This window comes from Heliconius melpomene, chromosome 17, assembly GCF_056956725.1.
Source record: "Heliconius melpomene rosina isolate 202511_hmr_F chromosome 17, ASM5695672v1, whole genome shotgun sequence".
Taxonomy (NCBI): Eukaryota; Metazoa; Arthropoda; class Insecta; order Lepidoptera; family Nymphalidae; genus Heliconius; species Heliconius melpomene.
The window spans coordinates 12,640,702-12,657,439 of NC_140405.1; the positions used below are offsets into that span (position 1 = coordinate 12,640,702).

The 16,738-nt window shown below is 32.5% G+C and overlaps 1 protein-coding gene across 1 annotated transcript; it reads left to right on the forward strand.

Annotated features, from left to right (window-relative positions):
• Nucleotides 1–195: 195 nt before the first annotated feature.
• Pdcd4 (Programmed cell death 4) lies at nucleotides 196–16,563 on the forward strand. The gene is made up of 10 exons (XM_085200925.1): nucleotides 196–651; nucleotides 6,705–6,865; nucleotides 8,554–8,655; nucleotides 9,104–9,221; nucleotides 9,541–9,700; nucleotides 10,282–10,371; nucleotides 11,257–11,389; nucleotides 12,121–12,231; nucleotides 12,508–12,647; nucleotides 12,998–16,563. Exons 1-10 carry the CDS (start codon nucleotides 411–413, stop codon nucleotides 13,068–13,070), a joined length of 1,329 nt encoding a protein of 442 aa, XP_085057051.1. The 5' UTR covers nucleotides 196–410; the 3' UTR covers nucleotides 13,071–16,563.
• The last annotated feature ends 175 nt before the right edge of the window (nucleotides 16,564–16,738 follow it).

Below are 16,738 nucleotides of genomic sequence, written 5' to 3' on the forward strand. Positions count from 1 at the left end.
TTCTTAATTATTCACAATAAACATACCAGCTAAGCTTTACCTATTATGATATGAGTAAATGTGTTCTGTGATTATGACATACACATATTAAGAACATATATTTCTTTCAAATGGCAATACTGCTTAACCTACAAATAACAAATCTCAACAGTCAACAACTCAACAGTTGGCACGATTGAACCATTCGCTGTGTTATTTAACTAACTTCACACCGGTCCAATGTGCCCAAAACAAATATACTGAGTGCATGCTGTATTACGTATATAAATAAAACAGAAAATAACGTCCTAAAATATAAAATACCTACCATCGTTTATGATACGCAGCCTCTAGATAACAATCCTAGTGGAATCCTAGTAGATTCACATTAGGATATTTATAATAAAACTTATTTTAAGCCGGTACTAGCCATGGAGGTTGATCGCGTCGTTTCAGATACGGAAAACGTGGCGGAGCTTGATGTTAAGAAAGAACAGGGTGCCGGTGACGCTACTACATCTAGCGAGAAATTACGTCGCAAGAATAAAAAGTTCAATCGTAGCAACAGCAAGGAAGGAGCTGTTGCAGCCACTACGCCGCTGCCCAAATATCGGAGCTGGAAAAACAGTCGCCGCCCCCGAAATGGACACGGACGGGGTTTACCTAAGAAAGGTAATTATTTTATTATTAAAAAACAACTAATAAACCATTAAACCGGCGTTAGAATTTTCTGGAAAGCCATTTATACTATACACCTATTATATTTACATAATATTTGTTTACTAACTTCTAACTTAGACCAAGGTCAAGTGAAAGAGTAAATTTGCGCAGTTATAGTATACATTTATATTAGTCTACATCTAATTCTATTATTCAGTTTATTAAAACTGTGCCGTCGAGTTCGTTGACTCGTTATGCAACTAGTAAACAACTTTTACAAGGCTATTTTCAACATACTCGAGATAATGTAATTGGAATAATAATTAAACTTCAATCTTTTAAATAAAATTATCAAAATTAATCTGCTAAATGCGTATTTAATGTTAGAATTTAAATAATAAATTAAATAAAAACGTTTGTTTTGATCAAATGGCGCGTCGTTTCAAGGTCAAGGCTATTATTGTTTTGCCACCGCCTTTCAATGTGGGTGTGATGCGAAAATATAAGGCAAGTGATTTTTTTGAAAAGGTTCAGTTTTTTAAATTAGTTTTTAATTATAAATTAATGTATGGTACTTATTAAATTAATTAATTTAATCATATTGGATTGTTTAGTGAGCAAGAGTAAAATTAAATAAATAAATAAATCTAATAGATAACCCTTAGACGTAATTATAAGTATTAACTTCAGCCATTCAACATGCAATATTCTTAATTTGCATAGATAGCAGAGAACATAGTGTCTTGACATTTCTTTCTTTCTACCAAGCAATATGTGTGATAAACTTTGATCAATTATACACTGAGTAAAGGATTGCATACATTGCATACATTGACACCAGTCAATATAAACAACACAGACTTTGACATAAGATCTGTTAAGATATGTTAAGTGCGGTTTTTAGACTGTAATCCTTCATCTAGGGTATAATTGGATCAAATCGAAGGAGATAAAGCATGAAGCTAAAAAAAATACATATGAAAATAACAAAGATATGTCTATATGTTAAAACTTTTGTAACCAAATTTTATGTCATTAAAAATATATATTTTTAACATTCAGTCAAACTGAACTGAACACCATAAATAAAGAACAACAACATAATCAGTCAAAGCTATTATTTGTAGATAAAAATATTATTACCATTTTCCTGTATTTATGGTAATAATTTTTTTATTCATGCATGTAGTTGATACAAGTAATATAAAAGATTGGGAATAACTATGACATGATCTGGTTGTCAGAAATTATAAAGATTCTAACAAAACCATCTTAACCATGGTTGAGAATAGAATAGGACAGCTTTGAAAAATTTACTTTAATATCACAAAAAAAGATTTAACTGAATTGTCTTGAGGGAATCATAAAATCTACAGTTCATTGATATTATTTCTTAACACACCTGAATAACAATTAGGATACAAAGACCTTCTAAAAGTGGCACAACATTTAAAAGTTACGTGGTTCTTTAAACATTTGAGTAAACCCAAGGATAACAATTAATAACTAATATAATATTAACGATGAAGGAGCCATTAAATTGATATGAATTAGTTTTGATTCCTGCATCTTGAATCCTATGTAATTAACCATTCAACAGTTAACATTGAAATAGAATTTTTGGAATATTATATATTATAAAGATTTTTGAGGTTGCTTTTATGTAGAGGCCTATCATAGAGCTGGGGCACAAATGTGCAACTGTAAACGCGACAGGTTGTGGATTCGTTTCTCATTTGAGGAAATGATATAAAATTAATATTTTTCATTTTCCCACTCTGGTAGAGAGGCAAAGCTAGGCATGGAGTTCCGCCATTCAACGCTCAATGCTTCCAGCAATGAATTAGCCTGAAAGTGAGGAACAGAAGTGTCTTAACACTAGCTTATAATTATATGTTCGTATATCTTATCAAAATATATAACGAAAAACATACACCCAGCGCGAGTAAATTCGCAGGCAAGAGGTAGTTCAAATATATAACCTAACAACAATATAAATATTAAAAATACAGTTAAATAAATAGAATATTGGTGTTTATCACTTTTTTTTTAAATCCTGGGCCGTATAGATAACAATGATGTATTATTATGTTGTTTTCGTTCTTTTCCCACTTGGGCAACTCAAATTAGAATAAATATAACATATTAAATTATTTTTATTTACTTGCTCTGGTAGATGAATGAGCGGCGTTGATTTTATCCATTCAACATACAATGTCTTAAAAAATCATAGGAAAGTAGGGAATGGACCGTCTTAACACCCTATACTGCTATATGAATAACTTATTTGTACGACATAGACATTAACTATGAAAAGCCTCCAATGTCACGTAATTTAACGCCGTACTTCGTGTCAATAGAGCAAGAAACAAAAAATTTATAAGGTTAGGTTTAGTAGCAACTCTACTTGAGAAACTACGCAGGTGTGTTTTGTTATTGTGATAACAACTCAGTCTCCCACTCAATGATAAGAGCATACGATAGTGTTATCAGTTGTGTATAGAGGTTACAATGGAATAATTGAATTGGTTCAATTATTTGTATTATTTTTTTAAGCAAGTAGACAGAGGGAACCTAATGTTAAGACACTCCCTTCCACTTTCCACCCAATTTTCGAGAGTGCCTGTTCTTAATGCCTATTGAGTTGTGGGAATCGAACCTACAACCGTCACGTTTGCAGTCTGCGCTGCCCGACGGCGATACAATGAAAGATTACAAGTTAAATATTAAAACTGTGACCTAATTTCTATATAACAACATGTGGACAAATAAAAGTATTTTTAAAAATACGTATAGCTTCACCCGGCGTTAAGACAATAGTTTCAAAAGATGAGAATTACGATTTGACATTTTGCCAAGTGGGCTGACGGCGCGGGTTCGATTTAATTTGCAGGGATTTGGCGCAAATGTTTGTGTAATCCTTTTGTAATAGAATATGTAGATGATGGCAAGGCGTTTGTGGTATATGGGAGCAAGCGAGCTCTGGTAATGAGTGAAAACTCGGCGTTGAGTTTTGTAACTCAACATCCAATGCCTCCAGAATTTAGAGGAAAGTGGCGAACGGAAGTGTCTTAACAATAGGTTCCCAAGTTCCCTCTGCCTACACTGCTATGTGCGGGATACAGTGTGAGGCTAGAAACATCTATAGGTATTAATATTATAAACTGATTATACTTATGTATGTACAGTAGGTACGCCCGATGTGTCGTGGCTACGCTACGTTGCAGTTATTAAAGAAAATAATGAAAATTATGGGAAATCCTAAAATGAAATCTCCGCAGCCTGCCAGCCCGTAGGGCGGCCACGACTCGACGACCACACTATCTATACACTTATCAAGAAGTATTTACATACTGTCTATTGGCAGACCGCGTGTCTACGAGTACATCCTATTTAAAGACGTACTTAAAATAATATTGACTAACTTATATTATAATATAATATATTTTTAAAACCATCGTGGCACAGCGTCTGTCTGTAAACGTGATGTTCGTGGATTCGATTCCCAATCGAGAGAATGAAAGTGTAGAACGGAGTATCTTAACACTCTTTTGTCTGCATTTGTGAAAATAGCCTCCTTTTATTGTTTCAGAGCGGGGAAATGTTTTTTTGTTTGCCTTCACGCTATTGGGGGATACTTTCCGCATATATCAGACTAAGCAGAGAGAACTTAGTGTTAAGACGGAACTCAACGCCGCGTTTTGCCTTCTTCACCGAGCATGGAAATGAAAATAATTGATTCCTTGAATTGAATGGGAATCGAACCCACAGCCATCGCAATTATCACCAAACGATATTCAACTGCGCCTCATAAAATGTATTCATATTTTTATCATTTAACATTACAATGTTGAATTGAATGGTAAATTTGTTTAATTTATTATTGTACTGTATTTGTTTGCGCAAAGTAACTGATAAGCCACGTACTGACTGACTCAGTGTGATAACATCGTCTACAGGCGGTATTTGTGGCGCTGATAACAAATACAAATTAATGTAACTTCGTGCTGTAAACAGAGGGAACCGGGGAACCTAATGTTACGACGCCGTTGCTATTACCTAAGACACTTGCATTCCCCACTTCTCGCTCAATTCTGGCGGTATCCCGTGTAGATACAGTAAGGTAAGGGTTCGAATTCGGAAAATACGAATTTAAAATTATAAAATGTTATAGGTACATATAAAATGTTTTCTCAATATTTTACTATAATAAGTTATTCTTTCTTACGTTTCTTACGAAGAAAAATTATATTTTGTACTAAGTAAGTTGGCCTTCAGTTTTTATCACCTGAACAAAGTAGTCACTGTTTTAGAACACTATTTTATTTGTTTTCTACGTCGACGTCGTTTTGACACGGTTCGTAGCCGTTTGGCGTCTTGTAGTAACTTTTATAGTTATTAATTCCCAAGTCATTTAAATGTATTTTTATAGCTTCACGCCGTATCTCTCATCTCTCGTTGCGTATTGAATGAATTAAAAATATTAAATAATGAATTCCGCCGAATCGTACCCAGTTTACAGTTACACGGTGTGCCACTGCGCCATGACGGACTCCGCCCTCAGTGATGATTTCGCAACAAATTGATGATTTTAAGGGTTACCTTGAGGCATTTAAAAGCTGAAACAAACAAACTTAAGTTTGTTTTTGTGTACACGTATTACATATTTAAAAAATAGTTATTTATTTCTGTATTATACTCATTTTCTATTTTTTTCCTTTATTCGTAGTGTTGATTCTCACTTTTCGCCAAATTTCATGATTCGAAGTCAACGGGAAATGTTCTATAGATTTTGAATACGCGGTAAAATTCAAAAACCAAACGTATTTTTTGATATTTCCAAGTTGCTGTACCTGCATACCTCCGCGCGATCTTTAGAAAAATAGCAGTCGAACAGACAGACGGAACCCTAATAATAGGGTAAACGACATTAAGCTTCTCAAAGAACTTGAGTCTTTTCGGTATTCTCTAAAATTTTGTCAAGAAGGTTTCAAACTTCATTATAATTTATTAATTACACTAAGCTATTTAATTTCTGTCTGTACTCGATGACCTATAGTTGATATACCTATTTATACACCCTGTTGCGTAATTACCACTTAGCAGCTTAATGTCACGTAAGGGTGGTCGCCCCTTCAACTTACCCTCTCGTCACTTGTGGGGTCAAGTGATTTATGTGACGATCTACCCTTGTGCCATGATATAAATCAAGATTTATTAAAAAAAAAAATATTTACTTGTGTAAAAATCACAAGTAATCACGATTATTTTGTTTTTTTTTTATTTCATCATATAGTTCAACAATTTTTTGTATAAACCAGAGTAATGTAAAACCAGCCAACAAATATAAATAAAGTTAAATCATTAATTCATAAACCATTTGTGTGAAATGAAATTGCTGAAAGGAACTGATCTCGTACACATTTCGTAAACCTTAAAGTTACTTATATAGAAAATGTGTAAAATTTGAAAGTAGCGGGATTTGAACCCGCATCTCTTGGCGACAGTATTTTATATAAATAAGTAATTTTTATTCTAAGAGTGGTATAAAGTTCTTTATTTTTAGGGATTCGTATTTAAAAGACAAAATGAAACTCTTGTATAGGATTTGTGTCTTTCTGAACAAACTAAAATTAAACAAATACAAGGACTACAGTCCCTTGGAGCTTTGCAACGATCTTGATACTTGACCGACAATTATGAAATTGTGAAAATCGGGTCATGGCTGGTTTTTTACTGTATGTGGTAGGAATAACTGTTTTCTGTTGATTATCAATATTATTTTTTGACATTATCGTAGTGCTATATATATTGCGGGATATTTGAATTCAAAATTACAAAATTTACAAAATTTTTTGGTTAGCTTACTTTCATTCCAATGGTATGTGGTATTGTTGGTAAAGATATGTACTCATAATATTACAATTTTCGACATAATGAGCAACAGCTGGAATGGCTACTCAAAATATGTCATTTCAACAGATGATGAAATTCAAAGAAATTCTTATTAAAGTACGTTAAATGCTTATACATCATAAATTTTTTTTCAAAATATTTTTTCCTAGGTGGAGCTGGCGGCAAGGGTGTCTGGGGTGTCCCCGGATCGGAACTACTCGAGGAGTACGTGGAGGATGCCAACGACCCCAACTACGACTCTGAAGCTGTTACCAACGGCGATGTGGAGTTCAAGCAGGTGATCGTCGAGACTGATCCTGAGGAGGTTGTGGTAAGTATTAAGAAAAAACAGTTTCTTTGGGTTTTTTTGGTCAGGATAGGCGGAAAGTAGTGTTAGGTCACTGTTCTCCTAGCTAGTTTTTCTAATTATGATTTTAATGCAGTTACAAAAAATTTGAAAAATGTAGTCTTCGAAGCCTACCTTGAAGATGGTCAGTAAAATTTAAAAAATATGTATATATTTACTTGCTTTACTTTTTGAGGCCAGTTGTGGCGCAGTCTGCGACTTTAAATGCGACAGATTGTGGGTTTGATTCCCACTAGAAGCAATGAAATATTTTCATTTAATGTCATGAGACAAAACGCGGCGTTGATTGCCGCCACTCAAGAACAAGAGGGATACAGCAAGGAGCAAAAAAGAAGCTCCTTATTTCTAGCAGGGTAGCCAGAGAGTCGAATAAGTCGAGAATTTCGACTATTATATAGTTACGGTTACGGAGCTCAAGGAGGTTAAGGAGCCGTAAAATTCCTGATTATATTGATGTATCGGTAATTTCTTTCTGAAAGAACGCTTCACAGATAACAAATGATGTATATTTAACTGACCTACCGTACTTATGTAAGTCGCTGGCGAAATGCCAATTTTTACGTTATTAACGTATGTAACCTGTCTTTGTTTCTGCTTCTTTTGAGTTTAAAGTGGTATATTATTACATATAATGGCATATTTTTTGTGGTTATATTTCGTATATTTTTGTGGGTATATATGACGTAATTGGTTTTATTTTCTTTTTAAAAAGTTAAATATGTAATACGGAAAGACTATTTAATAACTTTAAATGTTGTGTCTTCTACTAATAATTAAAAAAAACGTAAATATGTTGCGATATAGGGTTATAAAGAGGCTTTACCCCTTTTTGAGATATTATAAAGTTGAAGAGTTTGTTTGATGGAACGCGCTAATCTCAGCAACTACTAGTTCGAATTTAAAAATTAATTTTGATAGATTTACAATGTAGCCAATAAACTGCCTGCAGCGTGTTGCCATACACTGCACATGTGCACGTCGCGCACGTCGCGCATAATCAACTCGGCGCAGCGGGTCAATGACTATTGTACAAGCGACGGTACGTTTGTGTTTCATGTTAGGTAAATGGGGATTGTCATACTAAGTTAATAACAACTAAAAAGTTGTTGTTTAAACTATACATATATCACTTGTGTAGAAAAGCGTATATTTTTACGCTTTTCTACACCAAGTGATACGTGCTCGGGACTATGAATTGTATGAGCCTAAAGTAGAATGCCTAGTAGTAACTAGTAGCCTCTGAAGAGTTCCAATATTCATGCCCTAGCTTCATCATCACACCAGCACGTTGATACCATAATATTGTATTGTGACATAAAGCATGTAAAACTGACAATTTTCATGAGGATATAGTGGTTCAAAATCAGATTTTATTATATGGTTTGTTACAGCTCAGATTAATTAAAAAAAACTAAAAAATATATGTATATGCTAGCTGTAGGCTCTCTGTTTCCATCTTTGTCGAGAGGTGTTGAGTGACCGAACTTAACGTCGCGCTTTGTATTACCGAGTAGAAATCTAATCTACAAGCGTTGCGTTTTTAATCAAGCTACCACAATGCGCCTGCGACGGTCTCTATTTATGTATACGTGTATATATATATATATATATATATATATATATATATATGTAAGTCTGTCCATCTGTTACAGCGTAAATCCGAACCTGTGATATTGGAATATTTCGAGCATGGTGATACTAACGCCGCGGCCGAGGATTTCTTGGAGTTTGTTACTGCCTCTAGAAGTCATTTGGTGAGTATATTCTTTTTATACATTTTTATTCTCTTTATTTTACTATTTTTTGAAATTTACGTTGAAGTACGCGTAGATAGAACGATAGTTTATTATATGCATATTACCTTTAAGTCTAAATGGGAGCATCTTGAAACTGTATTTTAGAAAAGAAACTATTGAAGACGAAGAAACAGACTTAAATAATTAGAGTTTTGTTTTCAACAATAAGAGTTCGTTTGCAATCATTTTCACTGTGAATTATACTCCCTTTCACTCCAGTAGTTAGTTACCTGGGAATTAAACTAAGACAAACAATTTTCGTTTTCCCACTGTTTCGTAAAATAAGACACAGAAGGTAAAAATTGCCTGAAAGTGGAGAAGGTTCCCTCTGCCATATCTCTTTTTGGGCTTCGCTACATAAAATAGCTAAATGATGTATAAGGTATTTATTTAATTTGTTTTCCAGGCATGCGAGACAATAGTAGAAGTAGCGTTAGACCACAAGCCCTCTCATTGTGAAATGGCGTCCGTCCTCATATCTGACTTATACGGGAGAATATTCTCCGCCAAGGACATAGGAATAGGTAAGAGATTTTTTTTTTTAGCTTCACGCGGTATCCCGTATAGTGTAGTGTAGTAATAGTAACCTAGTGTTAAGACACTCCGGTCGAGAGCGCAATGCCGCACTTTTTCTTATTACCAGAACGAGGAAATGAAAATATTAAATGATTATTTTCCCCAGGATATAGAGATTGACAAAGTTATTATTATATTATAGTAAAATTATACAAAGTATTTACATAAATTGTAGCTTATTATAATTTTTTCGTGTAAGTAGAACAAACATCCATTCTCACAAAATTTGATATTAGTAGGTTTTTTTACTTCTCTCTTTTTCTCCAGCATTTGAGCATCTCCTAGAAAAATTACCGGACTTGATTCTGGACACTCCGGACGCGCCGGTCTTATTGTCTAACTTTATAGCCCGTTGCGTCGCCGACGACTGTCTTCCGCCCAAGTTTGTACAGAACATGGGGAAAATGGAGTTGAATAGTCCAGCTAGGTGAGATATGTTGAAGTTTATCTATTTTTAGAGATATTTGTTTTTTGAGCCCAAAAAAAATTTTTATTGAGTATTTGAGCCTGAGAATAGGTTGTTTTAAAGCTTGGTAGTTTTAGGAGATTGAGTATGGGTCTTAATAGAAGCTAGGTTAAAAATTTTGGAAGTTTTTGTTTTTTTTTTGTATAAGGCAAAGGTCTAAGTGATATGTCAGTAGAAGTTTTTGGTTTTTTCTTCCGAGTTTGAGACAGAATCAAGGAAATATATATATTTTTTTATTTATTATTAGCATATACAAACTTACTTACACTAATAATATTATATTACGATCTAGCCATTACGTTGACTAATGAGTAATTTAATTATGACCTACTTTTATAATAAACAATTATAATCAATGAAAATGGATTGATTCATATAAAATTCCTCCTTGATAGGCAAGAAGTCTTGGCCCAAGTTTGTCGAATAATATTATTAAACAAAAATGTATGTATATAGTTCTACTTTTAAGCGGTAATGAACAGAAAGCCAGTCGTAGCGCAGGGGTACTTTTATTTTTTATTTTGTTGTTGTTTTTTTTACAGACAAGCAATAAATAGGGCTGAGACTCTTCTATCAATGAAGCAAGGGCTCGTGCGGTTGGACAACATATGGGGCGTCGGCGGCGGTATCAGGTAAAACACAAAAAGAGTATTTTTTAATAGATATTGTAAAACAAGCTAGTTTCCACCCGAGACTTCATGTGCACAGTCGAATGAATAACTAAGGGTTATCTATATGTGAATTAGGTAACTATGACCTCAGGTACAGTGGATTGTATAGAAAAGATTAACGTGATAAAATATAGCCCACAACCTCCCTCGATGAATGGCTTATCCAACACAAAAATGTTTTTTCAATTCAAGTCAGTTGCTTCACAATTATTTTCATTCCTCATTCATTCCCGCCTTATGGCAGACGAAGCGCGGCGTTGATTTCCACCACTCAACGTGCAGTCTCTAAAATTGGATGGAAAGTTGAGTGTTTTAATACTACGCTCCCTCTGCCTATCTGCTCAATACAGCGTGCAGATATTTTCTATATGAGAGGTCACCATTTTTTATCATTTCGAAAAGCATTTGGACGGATGGTACTGTGGGATAGATTGAATGAGTACCTGATATTATAAAACCCACTCGGTTCCGGAGTGTCTTAACACTAGGTTTCTCCCTACTTACCCTGCTATGTGCGGGATACAGCGTGAAGCAAAAATAAACTAAGAAGAAACCCTCTTCACCGCTATGAGACGCCGCAGGATTGCCCGTGCTTACTACGCCGCCACAGTGGAAGGCCCGCCTATTGCACGCCACCATCGCCTTCAGGATGCCCCGAGGTTTCCAAAGGGCATCCACAGCCTCGAATATAAGCATTCAACTGGCTCAACTAATTATCGCAACGGAGAAATGGAATTTGCCACCAAGTCTTATATACATACTTCTTAAAAGAACGGTCACTGAATTAAAAACACATTAAAGTTTAAGTCTTTATTAGTTATTTGATATTCTCTTCCTCCTCATCAGGCCGGTGAAGTCCCTCATCAGGCAAATCCAGCTCCTCATCAAGGAGTACCTGACATCAGGGGACCTGGCTGAGGCAATGCGGTGTGTCAGGGAGCTTGAGGTGCCACATTTTCATCATGAACTGGTTTATGAGGTAATTCGTTGGTTCTTAATTATTATCTTTTACCTTCATGCTGTATCCCGCATGTAGCAGGGTAGGTAGAGGAAACTCAATCTTAAGATGTTCTGTTCCCCACGAAACCGTCGAATTTTAGGTGGCGGAATTTAACGCCATCCTATGCACCAGAGCGGGGAAATAATTGTAATGTATTTCTCCAATTCATGGTATGGAATGTCCGTGAATTGGAAAGTTGAGTTTTGCCACTCAACACGTAACATCTCGAAGTTTTGTGCAGTGTGGGGACAACGGAAAGTCTTAACACTAGATTTTCTCTGCCTAAAATGCTATGCTGGACTACAGACTAAAGCTAAAAAAGATATACAGGGTGGAAGCGTCAGCGTTCGTTTTAACGAACAGCATCTATTTTAAGTCCATACCTAAAGAAATTAATCAATATACCAATATAATAATATTTAATATTAGACGTAGGATTTTTTTTTATTTCATGATGTTTATACATGAAGTTTACCAATAATGTAAACACTTATTACTACAAAAGGTAAAACAACTTTGAACTTTGCCGCCAATACCTACCGATTTCGGAATGAGACGTGTCCGGCGGTGTCCCTTTCATAGGTTTATGACTGCTTCCGTTGTTCCTACTAAATGGCGTTTTATTTTACAACGAACATTTTAATATAATATAATAAATAAATTTCCGATTTTTCGAAAATATAATAATTTTCCTATAAATATTATTTTAGGCAGTTCTCCTAGCGGTGGAAGCTATCAACTCCAGCGTGGAAGAACAGCTCTGTACCTTCCTGGCTGAGCTCCAACGCTGTGTTATAGTTTCGCCTGATCAAATGGACAGGGTAAGTTAAATTTATAACCAGCAACCTACTAATTATAGCCATATTGTACAAAATATTATGATCATAATTTGTAGCCTATAAGCTTTCTCACTGTAAAGTTACCTTTAAATCCGTTCAGTAGTTTTTGAGTGAAAGTGAAACAATCCCCCATCCTTACAAACTTCTACATTTATATAATATGCGAAAACAGGTTTTTAAAATTGTGCAGTACGTGAGAAGTGAATGTACAGAGTGTTATAATACATCGTGAACCAAAAAAGTATTTTTTCTTTCTAGGGATTTCTACGTGTTTTTGAAGACATGTCAGACATTGTGTTAGACGTGCCCCTCGCCTATATAATGTTGGATCGTTTCGTCGAAAGATGCTCTGCACGGCTCCGATTCGGCGACAACGTCATGCAAAAACTGCCTACTAGGTATGTTGTGTTATTTTTTTTTATTCTCGCTTGGATAGACAGACGGAAAGTAGTGTTAAGTTCTTCCAATCCAATTGAATTGTATATATGGCGGAACTCAACGCCGTGGTTTGTCAGAACAGAGAATTGATAGAAACAGTCGGAACAGAATAGAGAAATGACGATATTTCATCCTACAATCATGAGTATCGACAGACAGACAAACTATGTGGTTTTTACTATATACGCCGCGTTTTACTGCAGTACTATTGAGGCCACCGCCTATACAGTCGCACGCGGGTAATGTTGCGCTACGACGGCGTCACTTTTGATGTTTGATGTTTTTTTGTGATGTTTTTTTTTCTTTACAGAGGCCGTAAACGTTTTGTCTCTGAAGGAGATGGCGGTGCAATCAAAGATCACGCACTTAAGCTCCGCGAGTAGACAACCGAGCGCCACACTCACAGACCTACATTAAATGTTAATTCACATTAAATATATATATGCTATATGTTAATTTATATATAATATAGAATTGATTTTGTTGAAGGAAACCTCGTTAATTATTTAAATTGTTTAGTTTAGAATGGTTGTGTAACTTAACGCCGTAGTTTCGGGTCTATAGAAGATGATTATTTGGCGAATAAAAAAGAATTGTTTTGATTGGAGGATTGACGAATGGATTCCTCCCCCTTATTACTTGAAATGCCTATAAGGTTGTTTAACTTAACGCCGCGTTTCATCTTGATTTAAATATCTTTTTTAATTAGTGAAGTACTGATTAGAGTGACTAGGTTTTCCTTATTTACTTAAAATGAATAAGAGGTTGCGTAACCTAACACCATGGTTTAATGGAGGATTTTACTTGAAATTAAAAAAAATGTATATAAAAATGTGGTGAAATAATAAACGGAGTGATTTAACAGTGAGTTCCTCTAATTATTGAACTCACTACCTCTAAATTTAAGTAATATATGATTACTTATATAATTAAAGAGGTTTTTGATTTATCAACGATTATAATTAATTCATATATATTTGATATACATATTATATAACCTGTGTCTATATATAGATTATTTTCTATATATTTATATTAAAATACTATATACAGGCTGGTTTATTAAGTATATATTTTGTTTTTTTTTCTATATGTTTGAATATTCCGTCCTCTGTTTCTTTTATTCATTGTGCTAAATACATTTGTTTCGATCAATCTAAGAAAAAAAAAATCGTGTAATTGGTTATTCTTCTTGTAAGCATATTGTTTAATAATTATAAAATAAGAAAATTTATATTGGTTTCATTATAGATCAAAAAAAGTTGCCCGTTTTGTCTTTGTTTATTCCAATTTATGTTAAAAAAAATCTAAAAATATTCGTTAAATAGATAACTCGTTTTAGGAAATCTGTCAAAAATAGTTAATACTTCACAAATTTTTTTATAAATTCTTTTTGATATGAATTAATTTTAAATCAATAATATTATGATATTAATAAACCATCACTGTACAAGGTATAGACACAAAAAGAGAAAAGCACTTTTGCGAGGTTTTTACAAAATTGTGCATTTTCAAAATATTAGTAACACATTATTTTATTTATATATTATTATATTTAATAATCCGCGGTGCGTCATATAACATTAAGTAACTCGAGCAATAGTAACATACAAAGTGATATAAGTATTATGTTATTATATACATGTAGGGTAAATAGATTATTTTTTTGTATTATTATTTAGTAAAGATTGTTTTATAAATATTTTATATCAATGTTTGTTTATCTATGGCTGTATGATTAAGGTTTTTACCAAAAAAAGTTATGTAATATTAGGAAGATAATGGCAGTTTTTAGAATTCTTTTTTTTATAAATAAAATAATTTTCTATTTATCCTATAAGTAAAAAAATCTATTCCATAGCATTATCTTATTCAACCTTTTTCATCTATAATAATAGTATACGCTTAAATCTTCTTATTTAGATTCTTATAATTTCGTTAACCATTTGTATATTTCTATATATTATATAGTCTGTGACGTGTAAAAATGGCGCGAAATATTTTTTTCATAACTTGTCAAAATGGCAGCATTTTGCAAATTTTGTAGTAAACTGCTTTTAATTTTTTTTATATTACTGATATTATTATTAATGCTACAAAAAATATATATATTCTTAATATAGTGACTGCAGTTTTAAACAAAATGAAGCCAAGTATTTTTTTAATAAAAAGAAAGTGTCAATGCAAAATATCGGCATTGATTTCTTTTCTAATTTTAATTGTAGTATTATTAAGTTGTGTAATCATTTTTTTAATCATTGTTCGGGCGATTTGTCGCAAATTTATATAAAAAAAGTATCTTTTTAAATTTTTAATTGAATAAAGTGTTAAACTTTTTTAAGATCTATTAAAATTGATAACTTTTATCAATTTTATATTGACTTATTGAATATTACTTTTATCAATTTTATATTGATATATAAAATTGATAAAAGTAATATTTTTTTTAAGCTTCACGCTGTATCCAACACATAGTAGGGTAAGCAGAGGGAATCTGGGAACCCAGTTTTAAGACACTCTGTTCCCGTCCCCACTTTCCGCCGAATTTATTTAAATGCAATGCTATTTTTTTAACAAAACATAGATCTCAAATATAATAATAAATTTGCGACATAACTCGGATAATATGCACTTGACGCATTTCTTTAAAAAAAAGACAGGCAAAATATGTCGCTTTTATGCCAAATGAAAAAAAATGCAATATATCAACTAGGTATATTGTGACAATTTATATATTAGTATGTACAGTACAAAAAAATTTTTTTGGTGTAAAGGCTTTTTTATTTTATTTTCTTTAAAATGCCTGTTTTTAGAACTGATTATTTGTATTCGTTATTTTTTTGTTTATGTGTTTAATATGAATGGGCGTTTTTTATTTAATTTTTTATAAATAATATATATATTTGTATATATAATAATTATAGTATATATAATGTACAAAATAATATTTGTCTTATTGCTAACTTTTTTAAATTTAATTAAAGCAATAATATTATTTTTTTGTATAATACATACATGATCTTCTTTTTTTAACATTGTATAAAAAGGTAATTAAATTACAGATAGCTTTTTTATACAATTGATTTGCTGCCTTTTTCTTTCTAATAATTAAAGAACGCCCTTTTATACAACAATATTATTGTCATTTGTTTTGATTTTTTTATGAATTGTGTAATATGTACAATAGAAGCTACTTTTTTTGAAACATTTTTTATACAATCTGTACCTAATAATAATTTTAAATTTTAATACATAATTTCTATTTGTTTCCAATTCAATGTTAAAAAATAATACACAATTCATTATAAATCGAAAATTTATTATAAAGTACATTTGTCATGTTGCTGTTTATATCAGCTATAAAAAAATACATAGCTATGCCTTTCTAACCAGAGTTTGGTATTTATTAAATAAATATTAATAATCGATCATTTGTTTGTATGGAAATCACAGTCAACAATTGATCAATAGCCAACGGTAGTAATTGAAACCTGTTAACAAATAATTAATTTACATTAATAATAATTAATTATTATTTGGTTGTGCGCAAATTTGATATTAATACTTGATTTATTTGTTCGTGAACTACAATTAACATTTAATTAATTGTGGTGTAATACGTAGCAACTATTTTTTTTTTCCTATTATTATTAATTGTTAATTGTGCTTATCACGAAAATAATAGATCAATAATTAATATTTAATTGTTAATTCCAATTTAAACCTGCCCAATTATCTATCTAACGTATGGTTAAAGACAAATAGCATTAGTTGATGTAAAAGTAGTTTCTAAAAATGCATTTTTTTTAGACACGTCTCTCATGTGTAAATATTTCTTTAAAAAGAATATTAAAAAATAGACGACGTTTCAATTTATTTTGTATTTTTTTCAATTTCTTTTTGTTCTGGTGTGTTAAAGAAAGTCTTATAATGGCTTCTTTTTTTGATAAATGTTAAATAGTGAATGCAGTAATATAATAATTAGTGTTTGACAGTATCTGACGACTGTATACGCGAAGTTGTGGATTCGATTCACACTCAGGAAATGAAT